This window comes from Trifolium pratense, linkage group LG7, assembly GCF_020283565.1.
Source record: "Trifolium pratense cultivar HEN17-A07 linkage group LG7, ARS_RC_1.1, whole genome shotgun sequence".
NCBI lineage: Eukaryota > Viridiplantae > Streptophyta > Magnoliopsida > Fabales > Fabaceae > Trifolium > Trifolium pratense.
This window is the reverse complement of record NC_060065.1, coordinates 18,266,849-18,291,261: the sequence shown is the minus strand read 5'-3', so window position 1 is coordinate 18,291,261 and position 24,413 is coordinate 18,266,849. Positions and strand designations below refer to the sequence as shown.

The 24,413-nt window shown below is 33.6% G+C and overlaps 3 protein-coding genes and 1 pseudogene across 15 annotated transcripts; 3 read left to right on the top strand and 1 right to left on the bottom strand.

The window, feature by feature from the left end:
• Nucleotides 1–642: 642 nt before the first annotated feature.
• On the bottom strand, nucleotides 643–3,129 carry LOC123894604 (involucrin-like). 2 transcript variants are annotated; one of them, XR_006803878.1, is made up of 3 exons: nucleotides 2,136–3,129; nucleotides 1,023–1,195; nucleotides 643–913 (listed from the first exon to the last, which is right to left on the bottom strand). XR_006803878.1 is itself a non-coding variant. In XM_045944650.1 (2 exons), the coding sequence occupies exons 1-2, from the start codon at nucleotides 2,751–2,753 to the stop codon at nucleotides 1,172–1,174; spliced, it is 642 nt and encodes a 213-aa protein (XP_045800606.1). In that variant the 5' UTR covers nucleotides 2,754–3,129; the 3' UTR covers nucleotides 979–1,171. The 2 variants fall into 2 exon arrangements, 1 of the variants encoding a protein (XP_045800606.1); XM_045944650.1 differs by lacking the exon at nucleotides 643–913 and having other exon boundaries at nucleotides 979–1,195.
• A 2,592-nt stretch (nucleotides 3,130–5,721) lies between these two features.
• Nucleotides 5,722–9,460, top strand: LOC123894602 (mitochondrial inner membrane protease subunit 1-like). Of its 5 annotated transcripts, XM_045944646.1 has the most exons (7): nucleotides 5,722–5,860; nucleotides 5,937–6,010; nucleotides 6,278–6,472; nucleotides 8,227–8,436; nucleotides 8,512–8,739; nucleotides 8,826–8,936; nucleotides 9,032–9,460. In XM_045944646.1, the coding sequence occupies exons 4-7, from the start codon at nucleotides 8,326–8,328 to the stop codon at nucleotides 9,071–9,073; spliced, it is 492 nt and encodes a 163-aa protein (XP_045800602.1). In that variant the 5' UTR covers nucleotides 5,722–5,860; nucleotides 5,937–6,010; nucleotides 6,278–6,472; nucleotides 8,227–8,325; the 3' UTR covers nucleotides 9,074–9,460. The 5 variants fall into 5 exon arrangements, with proteins under 5 accessions (XP_045800602.1, XP_045800605.1, XP_045800601.1 ...); XM_045944649.1 differs by having other exon boundaries at nucleotides 6,278–8,436; nucleotides 9,032–9,436; XM_045944645.1 differs by lacking the exon at nucleotides 5,937–6,010 and having other exon boundaries at nucleotides 5,724–5,860.
• A 1,081-nt stretch (nucleotides 9,461–10,541) lies between these two features.
• Nucleotides 10,542–13,186, top strand: LOC123894601 (annotated as a pseudogene).
• A 904-nt stretch (nucleotides 13,187–14,090) lies between these two features.
• Nucleotides 14,091–19,245, top strand: LOC123894600 (F-box/kelch-repeat protein At3g23880-like). 8 transcript variants are annotated; one of them, XM_045944640.1, is made up of 5 exons: nucleotides 14,091–15,152; nucleotides 16,507–16,671; nucleotides 16,874–16,921; nucleotides 17,056–17,124; nucleotides 17,221–19,245. In XM_045944640.1, the coding sequence occupies exons 1-2, from the start codon at nucleotides 14,118–14,120 to the stop codon at nucleotides 16,525–16,527; spliced, it is 1,056 nt and encodes a 351-aa protein (XP_045800596.1). In that variant the 5' UTR covers nucleotides 14,091–14,117; the 3' UTR covers nucleotides 16,528–16,671; nucleotides 16,874–16,921; nucleotides 17,056–17,124; nucleotides 17,221–19,245. The 8 variants fall into 8 exon arrangements, with proteins under 8 accessions (XP_045800596.1, XP_045800597.1, XP_045800594.1 ...); XM_045944641.1 differs by having other exon boundaries at nucleotides 16,507–16,746; XM_045944644.1 differs by lacking the exon at nucleotides 16,507–16,671 and adding an exon at nucleotides 16,672–16,748 and having other exon boundaries at nucleotides 14,092–15,152.
• The last annotated feature ends 5,168 nt before the right edge of the window (nucleotides 19,246–24,413 follow it).

The window sequence follows — 24,413 nt, the reverse complement described above, 5'->3', positions numbered from 1 at the left end:
TGTATTTAGATAAGATAACTCATAAAAATAAATTGAAAACAACTCATAAACGATGTTACCAAATTATTGTTGCAATATACAAGGGGAGTTACTTTTGCCGCCCTACGTGTTTCTCGCGCACTCTATCTTTACTCATCCGCTACTTAAGTAGCAGAGGTTATAAAATGAGAAATTTTAGGGAAAAATGTCGTCCGCTACTTAAGTAGCGGACAATGTTTGAGAAAATGGTAGGGCGGCAAAAGTAACTTCCGTATATAAGAAGAAATGTTGATGTATTAGAAGCTGAGAGTTTGTCTTAAATTTTAAAGCTGCACTATACAAATTTGATCTTAAACAGATACATACTTGGATAACAAAAGATTTGTTAGTGAACCTTCTTAAAGAAGAGAATGTTCATAACCTTAAAAGATAAACTTGTTTACAAACTTGATTTTAGATTATAATGAATAATAATGTGTTTTGTGTGTTCAGTGGGAACTTAGTAAAGAGTTAAGTAAAAAGAAAAGTCACACAACAGTTTTGTTGATTCACCCTAATTCCCTAGACCTTAAAAAGATGTAGCCAGCAAATAAAGATAATCCTGTTAACCATATCATTGGTTGTCATTCTTTCCAATTAGAGCTTTTACAGGGTATGAAACAAAGAGCGTCGTGTTAAAGTCATTTGTGTTAGAGTCATTTACACGTGAATACGTACCCCAACAAAAGTAACCTATAAGTTAGCATGTTTCCGTTACCCCAATTCTTTACATTAGGTTGTTCCAGTACAAAAACTAATTGCCTTTAATTACTTTTAGCTCAAGAATGCGAAATTTAATCTCCTTATCAAGCATATCCGCAGATTGTAGGTTGCAATCCAAAATGCACTGTAGAACAGTTCCCAGACTAGCAATTTCTTGATCTCTGGCCTTATCCTGAGTTCAAGTTCACAGTAATAATTTATTTATAACTATCATGCAGAGGGGTATTTGTGAAAATGGAATGTTTGATAAAATATAACTTCAATAAGAAAAACTGAAGTACCTTGATTTCTATGGAGTTGGTTTTCTCACAACTGCTCTCACAAATCAGTTTGACAGTATGGACGTATTCTCGCAGCATATCAACTAATTGGTTCTTGTCGTTCAAGTTATATGCACAACTGAATCTAACAGCTGCAACAAATTGCTTCTTCATGATAAGATTCTTAACAAAATCTGCAAGGTATGAGAAATGTCACTTCATCAAAACTTACTAGACCGGACATAACATAAGTACTAAAAAATCAAATCTCTGTTTGGGAAAGGAAATGAAGCCAATTACATATCAGTTCAACTTCATACGACGAACAAGTAAAATCTTAATTTTAGCATCTTTGTATTAATTATCCAGTGCTTTTTCTTCTCATCTTCAAATTGCCAACTGTCTTTCTCTAAGTTGTTAGTCTATTTTACTGACATGTCAAGAAAAATATACAGGTGATTTGGTTTCTACTAATTATTTGATATACATATATATAAATGTGGTGATCCATAAACCGAACGAGGTAAAAAAAAATGGCAAATTTAGATTTTACAGTGCGTACAACAATCTAAATATTTACAATTTCCAGGTCATATTTTCAATATAATTTGAATTTAAAACAGAATTTCTCCAAACTACATCCACCACAAATGATAAACTGGGTAAAAATAGTCTCTATCTTAGAGTTCTGCACTATCTCAAAGACTAGCAACTTTAGGCTTTTATCATGAATACCATAACCGCCGCATACTGAGACTGACTGCAGATAGGGTGGAAAGGGAAGTAACAATAGACATGAACAGATTTGATAAACATAATGATAAAATATCTAAAGCATGTCTAAATTAACATAAGAGAACACAAATGAAAAGAACAAGGTCAATTCAGTTATAATTATGCATGAGTTTTTTGTACTTGAGAGATTTATAAAATATCCAAGGGGGAAAAATAAAATCCAAATTAGTTTGACAGGTTTGTGGGTGTGATATGGAAACTGGAAAAGCGTTTGAAGACATACAACATGAACTTAATGAATTATGTAGATCAGGTTATAAAAAATATCACCATCATTAAGAGGTACCAGTTGTAATGAAATTCTTTCAATAAACTAACTAGGTGAATAAGAATATTTACCCGATTCTTTTTCTTTCTCAATATATATATTTTCCTTGGCTCAGGCCTCTTCAGTTGTCCATCATATTTATTCAGCTTTGATTCAAATTCTTTGACTTGTCCTTCAAACTGCTTCTCTTTTAACTCGAGCTCCTTCACCTTTACTTTGAACTTCTTCTCTTTTGACTCAATTTCATTCCACCGTCCTTCAAAGTGCTTCTTTTTTGATTCAAGTTCCTCCTCCTTTGTTTTAATGTCCTTCACTTGTTCTTCAAATTCCTCCTCTTTTGATTGAAACTCCTTCATTTGTTCTTCGAACTGCTTTTCTTTTGAATCAAGCTCCTTCATTCGGCTTTCAAATTCCTTCACTCGTTCTGCAAGTTGGTTATCAATTGACTCTAACTCCTTCATTCGGATTTCAAAGTGTTTCTTTTGAATTTCCAACTCCTTCATTTGACCTTCGAATTTCTTCTCTTTTGACTCAAGCTCATTCATTCGGCTTTCGAAATGCTTATGTTTCAATACCTGCTCCTTCATTTGGCATTCAAATTCCCTCTCTTTTGATTCAAACTTCTTCATTTGGCATACAAGTTGGTTATCTTTTGACTCTAAATGCTTGACTTGGCTTTCAAACTCCATCTTTTTAGATTCCAGCTCCTTCACTTTGCCTTCAAATTCTCTCTCTTTTGATTCGTGTTCCTTCACTTGGCCTTCATGTTTCTTCTTGTAACACCCAAACCCATTAATGCCTTTATTATGGCTTAAAAATTTCTTTTCTCAAAAACGACGTAGCGGATAAAATAAAGTTCTGGACTTAAATCAATTGATTGATAAATTGTTGGTTCGAGATATTACACTCCTCTTTACGAAAATAATACTAAGTTAATTACTTAGTAAAACTCGTTTTATACAAAATAAATCTTCTTTATAAAGGTACATTTTCAAAAGTAAATACAAATAGTCACAAAGACTCTATATACTAAATACAACCCTTTCCCGTGTCACAATCAGAGCGGAGCTTCACCGACGACTCGACATCGATAACCACAAAACCTGTGAATCTGGACCCCCAACGGACCAGCACATAACACATAAAAGAGAGTTAGATAACATACTCAAAATATACAAGTGTAAGTAAATGATACTTAAACACTTCACTCACAAATCATACATATTCTAACTCATCCATATACTTCATTATCACATCTAATTAGGAGTTACAACCTAATTGGTCCAGGTTGAACCCAAATGTAAATGAATTCATGTATTAAACGAGTCACCTGATCGTATTTACACTCTTAGACATTTGTATGATTATCACGAGTGATGAAAGATAATAACTCTTTTTTGTAAAAAGAAAATTAAAAGTAAAAAGTTACTCACACCGATTTAATTATAAAGAACGACTTCAATGTTTTTTTTTATAAAGAACGACTTTAAAAAAATTCATTTTTATAATGTCCGCTATTTAAGTAGCTGAAGGATCCTTCAAAAAAAAAAGTAGCAGAAGGATAAAACAAGAAATGCATAGGGCGCGGGAGAAATTGGTAGAGTGACAAAAATAAATTTCTTTTTGTTTTCCTTAATTTAAAAAAAAATAAGATTTGGGCCGTCCCTTTATTTGAAAAACTAATTCTTTTGTCGCTAATTTAATTTTTTATTTGGAATTTCTGAATTCATTTTATATTTAAGCCATTTTTTATGATGTGACATATATTTATGACATTTGTCATATAGGCTAGTGAGATATTCTTCCATAGTCTTATGACTAAGAAATTCTTTTGGTCCCAACCAACCAAAATTTGCCAACATATCAAAATAATTAAAAAATAATAACAACTAAGATGGTTTTGTAGACCATTGTTTCCATCTCTTTCAACGGCAACAAAACCCAGATAAGCACAAATGAAACCAAAATAAATTAGTTCAAACTTCCAACCAAACTTTGAATCAAAGAGGCAAATTTGATCTCCTTCTACGTCCAGGGAGTTCACCACCTACGATTAACGTGATCTGAATGAGTTTTGCGAGAGGAGAGTTGGCTACCAAACTAACGACCACCGTTGGCGACCAACAAGGTCGACGTCGTCGTGCACCGCATATTCTCACATCAAGAAAAAGAGTTTTCTTGCCGAGGTGGAAGGAATAAGGTTCGTCGTCAGAAAATATGTTCAACGATGGCGGTGGTTGGTGGTGGCTGTGGACGTGGTTACTATTCTTTTTCTTTTGTTGAAGACAGTCTCTCATATATATTTATTTATTTGCTTATGAGGTGTCAAATTTTTGTTGGTTGTGACCAAAAAGTGAATTTAGTCATGTGAGCATACAAGTATTTCTCTAGGCTAGTAATTAGAAACAGAGAAATACTTGGATAGCACAAACTCAAATCATATTTTATTTGGGCACACACACACTAATTCAAAATTTTAAATTTTAAATCAAAAGTAATATAATCACATCAATCAACATCATTTTATTTCTTTTCTCTTTAATTTTTGCTTGTTTATGTGAGTGTGCCTAACACCTCATATTTATATTTGTGTCTATCAAAGAATTTTCCTTAGAAACAACTCAAATTAACAATTTTTTGGATAATTCTCTCTCACATTTTTATTATATTTTTACTCTCTCTCATCCTCTGGCTTTGTTTGGTAAAAATAACAGATAAACTAGTTTATAGCAAATAAGCTAACTGATGTAATTTGTAGTGTTTGGTAAAGTTAGCGATTGAACTAGCCTATACGTATGAAATGACATAAAAAAGTTATGTTTAATCAATATTTAAAATTTTTCAAATAAGATGGTAGGGGTAAAATTGGAAGAAAAAATGATAAGTTATAAGATATAAGCTCATAAGCTACTTGAAATAACATTTGAAAAATAGGCTATGAATTTTTTTTTAAACGAGAAAATTTAGGTCAAATACCATACACCCCTTTTGGTCATGTTCTCCACTTAAAATTTGACACATCAACATCTTATTTAAATTGAGAACAATTTCTTAAAAAGTGAGATGAAAAAAATAGTTGATTTATCAAATTTTAAGTAAGAACAAGATCAAAAGGATATACTCCTATGATACTTGATCTAAGTATTCTCTATATAGATATCCCAAATATTAGATTTGTTTTTTACTCACCCCAAAAAAACCTGGTTACACACCGAAATGACTAAAATACCCTTAATATAAATGAAATCCAAAAAGAGTAAACAGTCACTTTCGTCCCTGAAAGTGTCACTCGCTGTCATAGTAGTCCCTGAATGAACGAAAATTAAAAAAACATCCCTGATTGTTAATTCTGTTAGTCAGTTTAGTCCAAAACGTTAAACATCAGTTAACTATGATGATGTGTCCTATGATTTGGCATTTGACTAGAATATTTATTGATTTGTTGGACTTTTTTATGCCCACATATTTTATTTTAATTAATATTAATTTTTAAAAGATTAAAAATAACAATACAAATTAAACCACTCCTCACCGATAACAATACACATCACCACCACCAACAAACATCCAAGACCCTCCACACCACCTAGTCCAAAACCCTCCTCCGCAGCAACAAGTACAAGATCCTCATCCGCAGCGGCTACTCCAAGATCCTCATCCACAACAGCTATTCCAAGACAATCCCGATCCTCTGCCGCCGCCACCGCAGCAACAACTCCAAGACCCTCTGCAACAGCTATTCCAATACACATCAAACCACGCCTCTGCCAGCAGCAGCGCAACAACAAGTCCAAGAGTAAGATAAATATTGAATTTGATGCATTAAGATTGGAAAGTGAAATTCTAGTATGACATTTTTTTTTTACCTTCAGATGCATAGCAATGTTCTTCACATTTTCTTATGTGTGGTTGGTGGGTGAGGATGAATTTTGGTGATGAATTCTGGGTAGGTTTTCTTGATTTGGGGATGGTTTGTGTATGTATGTATTTATTTTATTTTTTTCAGGTATTTTATTATGTTTTCATTTTAAATTAATGTTAATTAAAATAAAAACCATGTGGACATAAAAAAGTCCAACAAATCAATAAATATCCTAGTCAGATGCCAAATCATAGGACATATCATCATAGTTAACTGATGTTTAACGTTTTGGACTAAACTGACTAACGGAATTAACAATCGGGGACATTTTTTTAATTTCCGTTCATTCAGGGACTATTATGACAGCGAGCGACACTTTCAGGGATGAAAGTGACTGTTTACTCAATCCAAAAACCTTAGGCGTCCTGTTTCCATGTCCTTCCTGTTAATTCACAGCAAAAATCCTCAAGCTGCCGTCCGTTCAAACCGCCGTTGCCGTTACCGTCGCGTTCATCTTCATCTACGGTTCTGAACTCAATTTGAAAGGTAAGTTTTCGAGTTACCAATTAATGATTCTGCGATTTATTTGAGTTTGTTTGTGAATCTGCTGCAAATTTCTAATGAAATTATGTTGATTTGAGTTCCATCTCTCAGTTTTGATTCGCTGAATTGATATCACGTACAAACGTAAACTGAGTTTGTTTGTGTACATAACTTTCACAGTTTCACTCGTTCCATCTCGCATCTTTCTGCATTTTCTGTTTCAGGTCTATTCCATATTTTTCTTTGCGCACATAACTTGTTGCTTCGGTCCATTTGCTTTTCTGCATTTCCTTCCTCCTGTTATCAAACCGTTGCCTAATTATTTCTGGTTTTAATTCATTTTTAGTTTTAATTTCCTTTTCAAATTAGAGTACACAGATTCAAATTAGAGAGGAGCTTTAGTTTCCTTTGAATAAGTAATTTGTTTTAGCATTTCTTATTTTATTAATGTTGAGTAAAACTACAAGTTAGTCGAGATCATTAGTTGGTCCTGTGGTGATTGGCATTGGACTTGGTAGGGAGGACTTAGTCTCTGTCTTTGTAGGGCACTAGTCCTGACTCTATAAAAATGTCAAATTGGTCACTATATTCAACTACTTACTGTCAATTTAAGTCCTTATTTCTTATAACTTATCATCAATTTGATCATTAAGTTTATCCACTTATTCTCAATTAAGTCCTAACATATTCTTTGAAGAACTAATGAGTAAAATTTGAAAGAGTTGGGGATTCATTTGAAATATTTATAGATTTAGGGATCTATTTTAGAGTATCTTACAAAATCAGGGGCTGATTTGGTGGTTTACTAGTTTTATTTTATTAGTAATTAATTTGTGCATTTTTTAGGGGTGATACAATGGTTAAACATAAGAAAATGGATGCAAGAAAGTTTCTGACAAAGATGAAAACTGCATAGCTTCAACATTGACACTTCAAAATCATCCTTCCAATAATCATACGGTTTAACCGAAAAAGTAATTATACATGAGTTTTATAAATTTCGATTATAATATTTTGGGCAAGATCAGCCACTGATTGGTTGGTATCTATAGATTGTCTTTAAAATAGAACCTTGCATTTCAATTTTTTATGCTTACTTTGCGAGTGGTTTAGAGTGGGTGTTGAATTGAATATTCTTGAGATGCCTTGTCTGATCTTTGATTGTAGAAAGTCCATTAGGGTCTGTTTAGTTCAGGGGTTTTGGAGCTATGGTTCACTAAGCTAAATAGATTGGGAAAAAGTGTCTGTTAAGTAATAATCCGACACCTTTTTCAAATTTCAATCCTATTGAGGATTCCGCCCTCTTGCAGCCTAATGGTCTGATTTGAAATTCGCCGTTCTTTAATTTTGTCATTGGTTAACCACATGTTCTTGTGGCATGTCATTTCATTATTTATTTTCAATGACTAAGCTTGGTCTATCTTTCTCTGTCTTGATCCTAGTTTTAGTTTCATATATTATTACTGTTAGTTGAATTGGGGTATAAAAGTGACTGGTCTCTGCCTAGTTCACAACTTTGATATGTTTCGTAATGTTTAATTTCTTTCTTAAAAATAAAATGATCGATTGATATTGGAGTTTCTACTTTCTAAAGTTCATGTAGAAGTTGTTTAGAATGTGTTTGCTGTTTGGAAGAAAAAGCTGGACAGCAGATAATTTAGAGTTATATAAAAACCTCCTAATTACTGCTGATGTCTTTCAAATCATGCATGCTTTATCCCAACACTCACATCTGACATGTTCTCGGTTTTTGTTAGTTGCTACCGGTGAACGAAACATTTATCTTTCGATACGGATAACAACATTCAAGATTCATACTTGGAGAGAGGAAAAAGGCAATAACGGTATTTAGAAACATGGGGCCATTGAGGACTGCTATTAAAGAAGCATGTGAGAAAACAGTCTCAGTTGTAAAGTTCTTATGCGTTTTACATGTTACGAAAAACTACCTGGTTAACCCTGTTATGGTAAGCATGATTTCTCTTTTAACTTATCACAAATTCGTTTTCATGATTAATAACTAGTCAGTTCCAATTCTGCAGACTTATGGTCCTAGCATGCTTCCTACAATCGATTTGACACCAAACATATTTCTTGCTGAAAAGATCTCAACTCGATATGGTAAAGTTGCTCATGGAGATATTGTAGTTCATCGCTCACCTCATAACCCTAGCAAGATCTTCACGAAGCGCTTGATTGGATTAGAGGGTGATAGCATTACATATGTTTCTGATCCCGATAACGGTGATGATAAGCTTGAAACAGTTGTGGTATGGTCAATTTTTTTATTAATAATGGTTTTTTCCATTGCTGAATCATATTGAGATTTGTTTTCTAAGTGCCTTCCTTTTTATAGGTTCCAAAGGGTCACGTTTGGGTACAGGGCGATAACAAATATAATAGCAACGATTCTAGAAATTTTGGTCCAATTCCTTATGGCCTTATTGAGAGCAAGATATTCTGGAGGGTAAGTTTGTGCATATACTCTGAAGCCACACACACAAGGCTCTAATTCCTTTTTCCCTTCTTTTTCTTCCTAATCTTTTGATGTTTTATCTGAAGGTATGGCCACTTAAAGGTTTTGGATCGTTCGAGAAAAAATGATCTGAAGCTTTCAATCATGTAAGTTACAAATTACAATCTTGAGAAACATCACTGTTTGTTTCATTTCGAAAGGGAAAACATTGCCTTTGCGGACCATGTCCAACCATTTTCTTTGCGATCTGGAGCTCACTCACTAAAACTATGCATTTTAATCGCCTTATGTTAAAATTGCTACATTTTTTCTGTTTATTATATGAACAGCTTACCTTACTAATTAAGTATTCATTTGTAGCTCTCAAAAATTGAACATTAGACATGATATTGTGTATAAAATTTATGGTTTATAGTGGTGCAAACCGAATCACCTAATCTGTAATTTATGGTTTATTGTGGTGCAAACCGAATCACCTTAACTTGGGTTTGAGCTCGGAGTGACAGGTGCAATTTTTCAATTCTATGCTATTTTTGCAAGCTTTTTGGACCTCTCTTTTTTGCAGGGGAGAGCTTACATTTCTCTTTTAAATTATGAACACTATAAAATGATTTTTAAAATCAATATAGTGTGATTGATGTATTAAATCATCATTTATCACGTAGTTTTAAAATCAATGGTTGAGATTTATTACTGCACCGAATATAATTTCACTGCTCAATAGAGGACAAACCAAGGTCAAATAATTGTAGCCGAGCCTTAACAATGTATGTCATAGAAATTCTATAAATACATGTGAAGAATTTTTTTTTTTTTTTTTTTGACAATAATACATGTGAAGATTTGAAGTTTTCAACATTAACATTTACTAGAACTAATACTCTGTTGAAACTCATCTCAAACACTTAAAAGTTAAAACTTTCCTTTGAAAAATTATTTTATTTTACTCATGTTGATTTTCAAAAGCTTTAAAAAGTAAAAATAAATAGTTTACCCTAATTGTTGCATCATCCTAGGGAAGAGTGATTTTGATACCACACTATATAAACACATAGTTCTACTTTAGCTTAAAAAGCTTTTCAAAAGCTTTCAAAAGAATTTCTTTTTCTCGTCCTATCTACTTCTTGCGCATCCTACATGTTTTCAATTTTATCATTCTACTACTTAAGTAGCGGATATTATAAAATTGGAGAAAAAAAATTAAGAAATTTTGTAAATATCGTCCGCACGTTATAAAAAACTTCCTCACCAAATCTTCCTCCACTCCATATAGATAGGTAAGGATGACAAAAGAAAATCTCATTAAATAAATAAATGAACGATTTTACTACTATGAGCAACTTAATTGTTTAAGAGTGCAAAAATCCCATTATAAATTATGTAATATTTTATTAAATTATTCCTATCCTATAAAAAAAATTATACAAATAATCCAAAAAAATTTAAAACTGAATATCCGGTCTAAAGACCGACTAAGATGAAAAAGGCAATTACAGTATTTAGAAACATGGGGCCATTTAGGTTTGCTATTAAAGAAGCACGGGAGACAGCATTCTTAGTTGCTAAGTGCTTCTGCGTTTTACATGTTACTGACAATTTAGTCCTGTTATCGTAAGCATGATTACTCTTTCAACTTATCACATATTCATTTTCATGATTAATAACTTGTCAGTTCCAATTCTGCAGACTTATGGTCATAGCATGCTCCCTACAATCGATGCGACATCAACCATCTTTCTTACGGAAAGGATCTCAACTCGATTTGGTAAAGTTGCTCAACGGAGATATTGTAGTTTTACGCCTACTGATGAATCCTCATACCAGTCTCTATTTTTAGTCTTTTTAATGAAGTTTTAATATCATTTTATTAATTTAGTGTTTAATTTAGAGTCATTTTAAATAAATTGTGATTTTTGATTTACCGAGTCAATTAAGCATTTTATCGAATAATATGGTATTTTATGTAGTTTTTATTTGTTGAAGCTATTGACATATTGTGTTTGACCAAAGTGGAGTACACTATTTTAATATCATGTCCAATGTCTTGGTAACATAATCCTCTCCCTTGATCATCGATTCCTAATGTCTTAGGTAATCTATGATCAATTGAGGAATATAAACTTTAATCCGTTAATCTCAATTAACAATCCGAAATGTCTTAAGTGAAAGCTAATTGATCAATTATTCCTAGATCGATGAGTTATCCCTATTGTCATAGTAAAACAAATCATTGAAATCATCATATAAGTCGCGAATTCATACAAAGCATTAAGCACCAGGAATAATCAAAAAAACTAACTTCGTAACTCATTGATCATATCAAATGATAATCACATGGTTCGAGATAAATTGAAATTAGAATTCCCTAAGGACCAATCATGGAAATTTAGCTCGACATAATTGTGACAATAAGCAACATAGAGAATAAAATAAAACCAGATAACATATGATGCTCCTCCTGCTTGTTGCGCTATTGCCGTTCTCCAATTCTGTTGCGTGATGCCCTGCTCGTAATTCATTAATCATAACATATGATAATCACATAGTTCAAGAGAAATAATAATAAGAATCCCCTAAGGATCAATCATGGTAATTTAGTTACACATAGTGATTAAAGAAATTACAATCAAAGAAATGAAAGAAAGCATGATTACAAGATGATCTTGATGTGTTTCCACCTTCAAATCCTTGTCTCCAAACTCCTTGATCTTCAAAAGTTCTCAAAATTGATGTTTCCAATGCTAATTTCGATCCCGGTTCTCAGATCTGCGTTTTCCTTTTATAACCGGAGTCAATAAATGAGAGTTTCGCCTCAGGCACAAAAGTTTCGCCCCAGGCACAGAAGTTTCGCCTGAGGCACCAACATTTTCGCCCCAGGCGAACAGGCAAACAGAGAGGCACTTTTCTGGTGAAATTTTCGCCTCAGGCACAGGAATTTTCGCCTCAGGCGAAATAGCAACAGAGAGGTGTTTTTCAACTGGGACTTTTCGCCTCAGGCACAGGAATTTTCGCCTGGGGCGAAAAGTAAACAGAATATTAGCAGTTTTCTTCATTTTTCAGCTACTTTCATCCTTTGCAAATATCTTCAAACTAGTGCATTATTCTTCCATGAAATGAGTTACAATTCTTCTAAAAAACACTTGAAATTTGTCTTATTTTCATGTAATGACGCATGTCATCACCTACCTCACAACCCTAGATAGACTGTCGCAAAGTGCTTGGTTGGATTAGAGGGTGATAGAATTACATATGTTTCTAGTCCCGAAAACAGCAATAAGCTTGAGACAGTTGTGGTATGCCAATTTCTCAACAAAAATAAATATCCCATTTTTAGTGGCTTTTTTATGAATTTGATTATGTGTTTTGCTTTGTTAGTAGTTTGAAGTCACTTGTTAAAATAACTGGTTTAAGAACTGGTACTGTTTTGGCTTCCTCATTTAAGAACGGGCTTAATATTTTCTTCATTTATCAAGTTTAACATTCGATCGTCTTTCTATTTGCAGAATGGATTATTGAGGTTTTGTTTTCTAAGTGCCTCCTTTGTTTCTATAGGTTCCAAAGGGTCACGTTTGGGTAGAGGGTGATAACAAATATAATAGCAATGATTCTAGAAGTTTCGGTGCAGTTCCTTATGGCCTTATTGAGAGTAAGCTATTCTGGAGGGTAAGTTTGTGTATCCGCTGAAGCCACGCGTATACAAGAATCCACTTTTTCACTTCCTTTTCTTCTTTCACTTCTCTCTAATCTTTTGATGTTTTATCTGAAGGTATCGCCACTTAAAGATTTTGGATCGTTCTGGAATAAATGATTTGAAGCTTTCAATCATGTAAGTTATGGACCAAATTCAACGCCAATCACCACTGGACCAAGTAAAGATTGATTGTGACTGCATGTATTTCATTCCATTCTACTTTTTCAAGCTTTTAGGGCCTTAGTGGCATTAGGGTAGGACCAATCTTAAAATTTTCCAAGAACCTTCACACCAATATAACTCAATTTATTATAGAATTGGATGCTCTCTTAGCACTTTCTGTTGTTTGAGCTTATCCTGCAATTGTCTAACCTTGCATTTATTTATGGTTGGTAAATTGGTTTTGTTGGAAGAACTTGTGTAGTCCTAATATGATATTCTGTCCTTTTGAAGAATGGTCTTGGACCTTCGAGTGCGAAGAATCAAATATCAAGTGTTATGATACTCGTTGTCAAATGACCTTTGATTCTCACTATGTTGGTTATCAAAGCACTCGAGAGAAAAAAAATACTTTGAACCAAAACTTTTTATTTTATCCTCACTTTGTTTTTCAAACAAGACCTTTAGAGAATATATCGGAGCTTAAAGTTTTATATCCTTAATTTTTCAAGTTAGCATATCAAGTGAAGCATTTTTCTGTGTAATTGCATTTCTTTAGTGCTTATGTGTTGTGTTTTCAGAAAATCCCACCCACCCCCCACCCCATCGTTTCTTTTATCCCTAGAAAAATGTATTTTTCAAACTGTTTAGGTATGGACAATGACGTAATTTCAGGGGTGATAAAAGAAACGTGGGGAAGAGAATTTTGAGTTTTCATCGTAGGTAAACACATTTTATTTTATCTTTAGAAAGAATTACGGTTATTGTTAGTGTTGTGAATCCGAAGATAACCACACCAATAAATCCTTTAGTGTGTGGAGCAAACGAATAAACAACAAAATCAAAAATGGAATAAACAATTTAAACACAATAGCTAAAACAAGTAAAAGCGATAAAGAACACGAAAAATTGTTTACCCAGTTCAGTTAAAACCAACCTACTTTGGGGGAGAGAGACTCTCCGTTCCACTATCAAACTTCTTTATTGATTACAATGAGATTCAATAAGAAAGAGTTGCAAGAAATATATTTTCCCTATTTCTACATTTTTCTCAAATCTCTTATGGTGACCAAGAGATTTCAATGATAAGTGATTACAAGATATCAACCCTATACTTGACCCAAGAGAAACCCTCTAAGTCTCTAATTCTGGAGATGACTGAAGTATTTCAGGGGGTGCAGAAAGTAATTCTCTCTTATAATTTGTTTTTTTATGAAAGATTAATTTGAATTCTATCTTACCTTTTTTTCTAAAAAAAAAAATGTTAGTATATATATTTGTTAAAAAACATTAAACCAAAATAGATTTATTTATAAAATAAAATGGTTGGCTTCTCGTTACGATTTTTGATGGCAAAAAAAACGGCGCTTCTTCTGAGGAGGAAACTGCCACTTCGACGACGGAAACAACCTGATCTAACCCTAACATCACGGATTCGACGACGGCGGATAGAACCGTCACTGCATCTTCCTTTGGATCTGGTTGCAGAAATCCTGTGTAGACTTTCGGTGAAACAACTGAGTCAACTCCGTTGCGTCTGCAAGTCATGGAATTCCCTTATCTCTGAAGATTGTAATTTTGCTAAGAAGCAACTCCGCTTGTCAACAACATCATCATCATGCCAAGACCACCGCCACCATCTCTTCCTAAAGTCTTCTCAGTTCCTTCATTTACAATGCCCAATATCCAATATCTTCATCAACTCCAAAGACGCTACTATTTCCAGTTACTATCTTAAAGAAGGAAAATCTATTGGTGGTTATGTCTCCACTTGTGACGGTATACTATGTTATATGATAGATAATTCTTCAGTTCTTTTGTTTAACCCTTCTATTAGATCTAAATTCATAATATTGCCTTCTTTGAAATTTCCAGAAGAGACGATTACTTCAATCTCATATACATTATTGTATGACCGTTTCGTCGATAGTTATAAGGTTATTGCTTTTAATGCCCTTAGTACCAAAAGAGAAGTCAGTGTTCATATTTTGGGTACAGATTATTGGACAAGGATTCAAGATTTTCCAATTCTCGAGTCCGGCCAATCATTATTGGATAATCGGGAGGGAATATTTGTGAGTGACTCTGTTAATTGGTTGGTATCAGAGTTCATTGTTTCTCTTGATTTGGAGAATGAGTCATATCAAAAGCTTTCACTACCTCCCGTCTCTAATGTGCAATTAAGAACTTCACGTTTTGTTACCTTAGGGACATTGAGGGGTTGTTTGTCCCTTCTTCTTAGTGGGAAATGTTTTGCTGATGTTTGGATTATGAAAGAATTTGGTAATGAAAAGTCTTGGACTAAATTGTTAACTGTTCCTTACTTTAAAGAATGGGGCGTTCTTCGCATTAACAAGGTATTATATATTTCAGAGGATCACCAAGTACTAATGGAGATTTTTGCCAAATGTGTGGGGGAATATAAATATATGTTGGTTGTTTATGATTCCATAAATAATACTTTTCAATTTCCTGAATTTCAAAACAAGATCTATGATGATATGGTACCTGAAGTCTATGTCGAGAGTTTGATATCACCTTTCTAGATGTTATGTTATGCTACGTCACCTCCTTGAGAGACTCAACTGTAAATTTCTTATGGTGTATATGGACTATGCCACTTGAGAAATTGCTATGTTATTTTTCATTTATGTCCGTTTTGTCACTGCTCATTCATTACATTTTATATATAGTTAACAATCATTCAAATCTTCCACCATAGATTATAAATTTCTCTTAATTCTTATTCTACTATTAGCAATGTTATTGATAGCAATTATTGACTATGATCTAGCAACCAAGGATCTGGGTGATATTGATCAAAGTTATTCATTATATGTAGAAATTCCATGAAGTAGCTCATGAAGAAATAATGTATTCATTTCAGTTTGTTATAGAAATGATGTATTCATTTCGGTTTGTTATATTGTCCTTGCCTTTAAGAATTTTATTGAAGAGCTCTTGTAATTTTGATTGATCAATTATATGAGAATGATGAGAAACTTGCTAGCCTTTAGATTAAAATAAACGGTTCAGATCTCATTTAAGAAACACATGGGTATCTTTCTAGTCTATTATTTCTCATTATCACATTTGCCTTTTCGTCTTCTTCCATCTTAAAGCTTTCACTCATTTTTCATAGGGATGGCAATTTGACCCATCCCTAGTGGGCACCCGCAAAAATACCCACAACGAGTAGGGTAAAAACCTGCATTTTGGGTACGGACACGGGTATGGGTAATTACCCATAAAAATGAGCGGGTATGGGGACGAGTATGAGTAATTACCCCTAATGAATCACTATTACCTTAAAATTGTTGTCTTTCATAGATACATTGTTGATTGAACCGCCACATTTGTTTTATATGGCTGCTTGTAGATTCCTAAATTAGATTTATCAGGCCACTTAGGTTCAAAATTTCTTGGCATTGCATTGTTGATGATGTGCTTTTATTTCTAATTTCTAGTCAGTTTTTTCTGGTTCTTATAGAACAATTGTTTTATGCGTTCAACGCTAATTATCTACTTATGACACTTTAATGCTTAAGTGCATCTACAATTGAGTTAACTCAGTAACTAATGAAAGTAACACTTATCGAAAACTGTTAATATTATTGCTTGTTTTATGATTCCAAGTTATCTTTATTTCACTTTGTCTAATAATTGATCTTTTTGGCATTTTAACATTAGTATATTTATGACCTATTTTAGAGAAGGGTTGATGTCCTATAAGCAATTCATTCAGGAGCTTGAGGATGATATACTACCAGCTGAAGCAGAACATAAATAATCTTTTGCATTATCTCTGAGAATTCAAGTTATGTCAGAAAATTTTCTGATCTTTCTTGACAAATGACTTCTGATTGATTTTTCTAGGTATCAAGAATATAGATCAGAGTACATTTCTACCCAAAAAAGAGCTTATTTCAATGCTCATAAGGATGAGGAGTGGTGTATGCTCTAAAGAATTTAGTTTTCAATCTTTAAATGTTTACTATGAAGGTACGAATCGCCATATTTTTTGAAGTTCAACCAATCTGATTTCCTTTTCTGTTTCTTGTTTTACCTTTTTATATAGGTTGAAAGATAAATACCATCCAACAAATTTTCTTAAAGTCATTGAAAGGTATTTTATATCAATCTTACTGTTCTGAATAAAAACAGAACATATTGTCATGTTATGGGTCTGCTTTATTTTTGTCGGGGGTGCTTATAAGATAGACAAGTGGTTTCTAATTTTTGTTACTTTATATATTTTAGGAGGAATGAAAGGGCTCGACAGCTGGCAAAAGATTTTTTGCTTGATTTGCAGAGTGGAACTTTTGATCTGTAAGTTGTCCTCTTTTTTACTTACTCTTGTATGTGCATCTCTCACTCTGGCTTTCCTTTTCTTGCTTATGCATATTGTATTTACAATCAATGCAGAAATCCGGGTTTAAGTGCCTCTTCATCCAGCAAATCAGCGCACGCTAGCGAACCAAATTCAGAGGAGGAAGCAGATGGCAAAAAGAAAAGACATGGAAGGGGTTTTAATAAACAAAGTGATTTCACAGCTGCTCTAAAGACTCATCCTATCAGTTCGAATACAAGCAGATGTTCAACTTTCTCAGGCCCTTGTTCGCAAGCTTGATGCAGAAAAGGGGATTGGAGATAATATTTTATGCATCAGTGATCATAATAAAAGTGGTGATAAGTCTCACAGTGGGTCTGTGGGTCCAGTTGTAATTATACGAGGCCTAACAACTGTTAAGGGTTTAGAGGGTGTTGAGCTTTTGGACACACTTGTTACATATCTGTGGCCGATTCATGGTGTAGATTATTATGGGATGATTGAGACTAATTAGGCTAAGGGTTTTCTGCATGTCAGGGCATTAAGAAACAGGTAAGTCAGGGTCTGAATGGGAAAAAATTGAATGGTCAGGAGTTTATATCATTTTGGCTCAAAAATAGTTAAAACAATTCCCGTTCAACTCACAGATGAAGAAAAAGGATTTTACTTAATAGCTGAACATCGTGTTAAAGAGAAACTAAGGGATATGAAACTTAGTAACCAACCACTCGAGGAAGAAAGAGTAAAGAAACAACAATTTCTCGATCTAGAACTATGCATCCTAAGGCTTCGAGAAATGCTTTCAAGCATTCCATTAGCGGTGAAAAAAGGCGATATACAAAGAAATTCTGAACTCATGGAGAAGATAAATACTAAGCTTGAAGAAAAGGAAGCAGCATGTCCCATCTGTTACTCTGAGTTGAAGTTTATTCCTGTAGTATTCATCACCAAAGAATGCAAACATATCTTTTGTCAACTGTGTATGGAATTTTTTTGTCGTAAAGATAAAAAGTGTGCTCTATGTCGGAAAGAGCTGCATGATGATGATAGTGTTTTTTCATCACCTTTCAACTGTCCTGATAGCACAAAAGCAGATGTAATGCTTAATAGCCTAGAAAGTAAGTCACTGGTTATTTCAAAGTTTGATCGATTGTTAACCTGGCTTGAAAGTTTTTTAAAAGACAAAGGGTTTGAAGATCATAGAATCCATGGGAAGATGGAGGCTGAAGAGATATTAGAGATAGCTCAAATGTTTCAAAACTCTTCAAGTGAGGAAAATAGGGTTTTATTAGCAAGTTTCGAAGCTATTTCAGGTGAGATGGATATCTCTTCCATCCACCAAGTTTTTTTTATGGAGGCAGTGAAAAAAAAATGTAGAAAATGCTGTTATAAGTCACATCACAGGAGTTAAAGGAAAAAGAAATGAAAAATTTCACGGAGCTTTTAGATTGGTGGTTGAAGATGCAATTGAAGGAAAAATTGTTGGATTGAAAGGGACGGTAGAAGCTGGATTCAAAGAACTTAACATGCTAGAAAGAGAAAAAAATTTAACATGAGGTGTCGAGTGATTCTCCAGAAGATTCAAATTATTGTGTGTTTTGTGTGGTTTGGATTGAAACTCCAATTTAACTTCTTTTGCATTCTATTCTAGTTTTGTCTCCAAAATTTGGTATGATGTGTTCTGATGGATAGGTGTTGTTTGTTGGTCTGAGTTCGGCTTCTTGCAGTAAAAAGTTAAGAAGGGATTTCTTCTGATATGGCACACAAATAGGAATCCGATGATCTTTGATAATCTGTCTTTTGATTACAAAGAGTTAATGGAGGAAATAAAATTTGTCTTGGAAGTGGATTTTAAGTGGTTTGAAGACTATACCTTGCTTGTTCTATGAGGCCTGTAGTATATTGGGGACTGTAGTTATTTTTTTTAGGAGTTTGCTATACTGTTTGATTGTGCTTGTTGTTTCAGTGCTATTTGTATCTACATACTGTATGTTCCTTTTTCTGGTCTTTTGGCTTATGTTTTTGTGCCTCTAACAGGTTTGTTTTGGTTCAAAGTAAGAGAATTAATGGTTAGCTTTTGTATGTTTATCAGCATGGTATAGCTTTGGTTTTTGTGTCTAGTTGTTTTGTTGGTTTTGTTGTTGTGTTGGGTCGATTATGTCAAACTATGCAAAGTTGGATTGAGTTTAGTCTTATAGGGTTACATTGAGTTTAGTCTTATAGCTTTGATGAAATATGAAGTATCTTCCATTTTAATCTATTAGGGTGTTCCACAAGGTTCCTAAATATGATAGTCCATGTCTTTTTATATACAGTAGCTATTTAATGAATAATGTTGTATATATGTAGAAAACACTCAATCAAGCAATTAGTGTGCTATAATAATTCTGAATTGTTTGATTGATTTTCGGATATTAAAAAGCTGTGGCCGTTTTTTTTTTTTCATCAAAGAAATTGCTTGGAAAGAGGCAAGTCTGTTAATTAAATATTTATGTTTACACTTTACATAATTTTTGTAGTAGGGCTTCATAAATCATCAAGATAGAAGAATGGAAAGTGATTAGCAATGACTTTTTCATATCATATAATTATTATAAATCAAACACATAACTATGTCAATCAGAACACTTAGATGAAAAGATTTGTTGATTCAAACAAACCAAATCAGTAACAATACACATCTCTACAACAAAATGAGGGGAAAATTGAATCTCACATATCTTGCTAGCCTTAATGCTCTTATATCCCAACATACAAAGAAAGAAAAACACAAAGAAACATGATACAAGATAGAAGAATAGGAAATGGAAGTTCCTCAACCAAATAGATGGTATTTCTGTACTACAAAGATAGTTAGAGATAGTTTTGTTAGCCTTAATGCTTCATAAGTGTCAGGTACAGAACAGTTTTGTTAGTTCAGGTTGTTTGATTTATATCATATGGAGAGGGACGCTATTTTTCGCCAACGTATACTCGGTTGTTAAACTTAATAGATTGGTTGTTAAAAAGATTGTTAGAGATCACAATTTTATAAATCCAGATATTCAACAAGAATTCACTGAATTGCATCCAGATTATAATAATCCTATGTAGTCGCTACCGAAGTATTGAAGTTAAAGGCTTAATCGAGACAAGTAGCTGTATAGGATATGCATATATGAAAAATGCAAAGTTCACCCAAAGGAGAACATTCGAAATCCCATTGTCGGAAGTAGTGACTCCACCTTTCCTTTGCTATCATCACATCAAGATGTTTCTTCAAGAGCCTTAAAAAACACTGATAGATTCATTATATTTGGATCTGGTGGATTTTGGAAATTGATTTCAAATTTGAAGGCTGCTAGAGATGTTAACAACAGTCCACGAGATAGAATCGCGGAAAGACCTGTCACTGCTCTAGAGAAGGGGGCTGAAAAAAGGGGGAAAACATATCATGATGACCTTCTAGAGATTCTGAAGAGTAATTGTATTAGTGGGAACAATGGCAATCGAGATTATGGATTTAGATCGGGTTATCATGATGATATAACTGTGATTGTTGTATATTTGGACAAAAGGCCAAATGGGAAGGGTGTGAGGCCAGAGATCAACTCCTATATAGGCTGCGATAACACAGTTCGACAATCAGAGTTTACAAATTTCTATAATAACGCTAATGCGTGACACATGTATAGCTAGGAAATAAGATGCCATTTGTTTTTTCATTTACTCAGTTCTGTTGTAAGTGTCACAATGATTATGTCTCTGCCTTAATTTTCCAAATGGAAGTACAAAATGAAGCTAGTACAATCTCATTCAATCATAGTTAATTTCCTCTTGATTTTATGCCTGTGGATGTTGAAGTCTGTATCATGTATATCTATTCTAGTTATATTATAAGTATTGCAACATTTACAGCAAAGTGAAGGTTCGACGACCTTAGCAACATCCTAGCCGTATTCCACAAGATGGGGTTGGCTAATGAATCAAACGATGTCTTACTATTTTAAGCCTTTATTTGTTTGCTTCGTTGCAAAACTATATATAACCGTTCCCAAACTTGGATAAAATGAGAGGATTGTGTTAGGCGGTCAGCACCCAACGTAAAACAAATTTTTATGACATCGATCAAAGACTAGGACTTCACTGTTATGGAGAAACCAACCTTGAAGGATTAGTGCTACTCTAGATACATATGTTCTTTCTGTTGTTGTCACAAACAAGGTAACTCCTATGCAGCTTTAGAAAGATAAGACCCGTCTTGCATATAAACCAGTGAATTTGGAAAAATGAAATTGAAAAACATATCAAGAGAAACTTTCTTTACAAGAAAAACAACAATGCAATATTTGCCACAGACCTAGCATCATACAGACAAGAAAAAGTCTTAAAAATCCTGCACTAAGATGGTCCCTCTCTGGACATGATCAACTGCATCGTTGAACTAAACATGCGCTGCATTCTACACACAAACATATACACAGAAAATCTGAAACAAAAACAAATATGGTTTTTGATGCCTAAATTTTTTCCTCAAGCATCAACTAAGATTGCCGTGTCCTGATCAATTAAATAAATCTGAGATATAGGTACCTGCACATGCACCTGCTAATCCAATCCTAGTTGAATTAAGCTAGCAACGTATGGGTTTGGAATTAGACTATAGTATTGAATAAAGTCCTTTAATTCCATCCTCTGCCTAGTTTTGGGAAAAGAACTAGTTCAAATTGTAACATTGCAGATCGTTTAATATCACCCAATTGTCTTCTACAATTGCATAAATACATTATACATAACCAGATTTATATATTTGTACATATTCATTCCTTATTTCATATTCAGTTTTTTATCTCCACGTTTAACTCAACACTCACTCACATTCTTCTTTGCTGTCCAATCACATTTTATTCTTGCAACACAGTGAGCTCTTGAGATTTTATGGTTTTAGGACAGCACAGAAAGTAGAAAGAACAGATGAGTGGCAAAAAAGGCTTTTCATGACCTAGAAAATTTACAGTACCTTATATATGCCTTTTTTTTTTTTGTTAAAAAAAGGACAAGGGATGCTCCAATGTATTTTAAGGCGAAAATGGAAATTTTAAGTAAGATTTAACTTTAGCGCAGTGGAAAATTTTTTGTTGGAAATATGGTCAAATCAGGCCCAACTCATGCGTGATTGCAGCAGCTGTGCGATTTTTTTTTATTTCTCGGTTGAGCATGCTCCCAGTTTCGCCTCCTAAACTGCCTGGACATTTGGACAGCAAAAACAAAAGTAAAAATCATTTTTCATCAGCATCTCACATTGAGGACAAGTCGCCGGACAGTACACCCCTTGCTGCGCCAATTTCTCGCGTGTTGGTATGTATCCTCTCACCAGTCTACACACGAAAACTTTAATCTTATGAGGCACTTTCCACCGTCACAGAACAATCCAGTTCCCTTGCACTCTCATATGAGTTGAGTCTATAAAATCAGATTCCATTATGTACAAAGGAATTAGACAAGTTTAATAGCTCACTAAACCATGCACGAATTCAAAGAAAGGCTGCACTTGTAATGCCTTTCCTTTTTCATTCAGAGGACAAGCGGTGTCGGACAATCCTTTTTCATTCAGAGGGCCAAGAAGATACTAGTGACCAGCAACATGAATATATGCATTCTTCAAACGGATATATACCAACAAATTCTAAACTGGGTGCTTTAGCTAACATGCTTTATTTGAAGATTATTTTAACATACAATGATTTACAAATTTCAAAGAACCCAGTTGATGCCACACAAATCTGGCTGGATAGAGCATCTTGACTATAGAGAAATCCTGGTTGGAAGAAAGGAACCTTGAAAAAGAAGTTAACTGCTGCATCTTAGCTATAGGCTCCATGACCATTGAAACATGATTGCATCAATGCCAACTTCAACTTGGCACTTATCTTCCATATCCACATTCTCCTGAACAGCAGCCATGGAGAATTCGCCAGAGCAATACCTAACCAGTGGTCTCGACCACGCCAGAGGGTCATTAGCAAATGCCTGAGGGTCTTCAATTTGATGATACTGTTGATAAGGGGTCCCAAAAGAACATGTTTTAGAAATGAAGCCATGATCTTGTGTTTCTCTTCTTGAAGAAAAGAAAAAAAAAAGAAAAAGAAAAGATTGAAGGAAAAAGGAAGAGGATGAATGAGTGTTGAGTGTGTGGAAATAAAAATCTAAATGTGGTTGAATGAATGAATATTGAATACTAGTATGTATGTATGTATTTATAATGTAACTGAAAATCAACTAACAAATCAACTAACATGTAACAGAAAATGACAAGTCTCAACAGAAATACACATAAATTAACTTCTCCATATTATAAGTGATAAGAGTAATTTTCCACTGGCAATTATTTATGACCAGTTAAATGTTATACAGTTCTTGTTTATTAGAAAGAGAAAAAATGTTATTAGGTACAATTTTTGGTGACATAGAGAATAATTAATTTCTAAAGAGGTTATGCCAAAAAATTTCAAAAACATTAATATTTTATTTACTTATTTGTATTTAAATTACTTCAAATTAAAAGGGGTGTTACAAAAAAAAACTCAATTTTGTCACTCCTTCCATCGGTGTCCGACACCTATAAGACACTCGTACGACATGTGTCGGACAAGTGTCTAAAAAAAATTATTTTTCTTTGCTTATACTCTTCTTAGGCACATATCACACATATCTACAAGAGTTAAAGATATGCCGAAACAACAATAAAAATCAATGAGGGATTGAAGAGATTACATTTTGATTACAATATTTTTAGATTTTTTAATAGTAGATGAATAAATAAAGGTAAAATATTATCATATCTTGTTTTAAAACTGTTTTTAAGAAATAACTTGTTTAACTTAGATTTATATGTATATATATTTTGATTATTAATTTATATCTTTTATAAATATTTAACGGTGTCGGTGTCCTATAATTTTTACTTTAGCGGTGTCGCCGTGTCCGTGCTTCATAGACCATAATTCAGAAAGGCATTTAATTTAAGAACCAGAACTATAACACCAAAAAAATACATTCTATTTGGTCTTGTGGAATAAGATGTGAAGAAATATGGGTAGAAAAATGGTTTAGTGTTAAAAAGAAATGGCCGAAGATAAGAGCTAGAAGAAATAGAAAAGTTCTTCAGATCTCCCGTGGAACCGAAATGGTGGGAGTTAAGTTTTAGAAAATAAGCCTGTCGGAAAAGGAAAAAAAAAAGTGAATGCGTATTGTATTTTCTAAACTTATGGAGCCGATTACTAGGTACAATCTTTAAAAGAAATGGTGG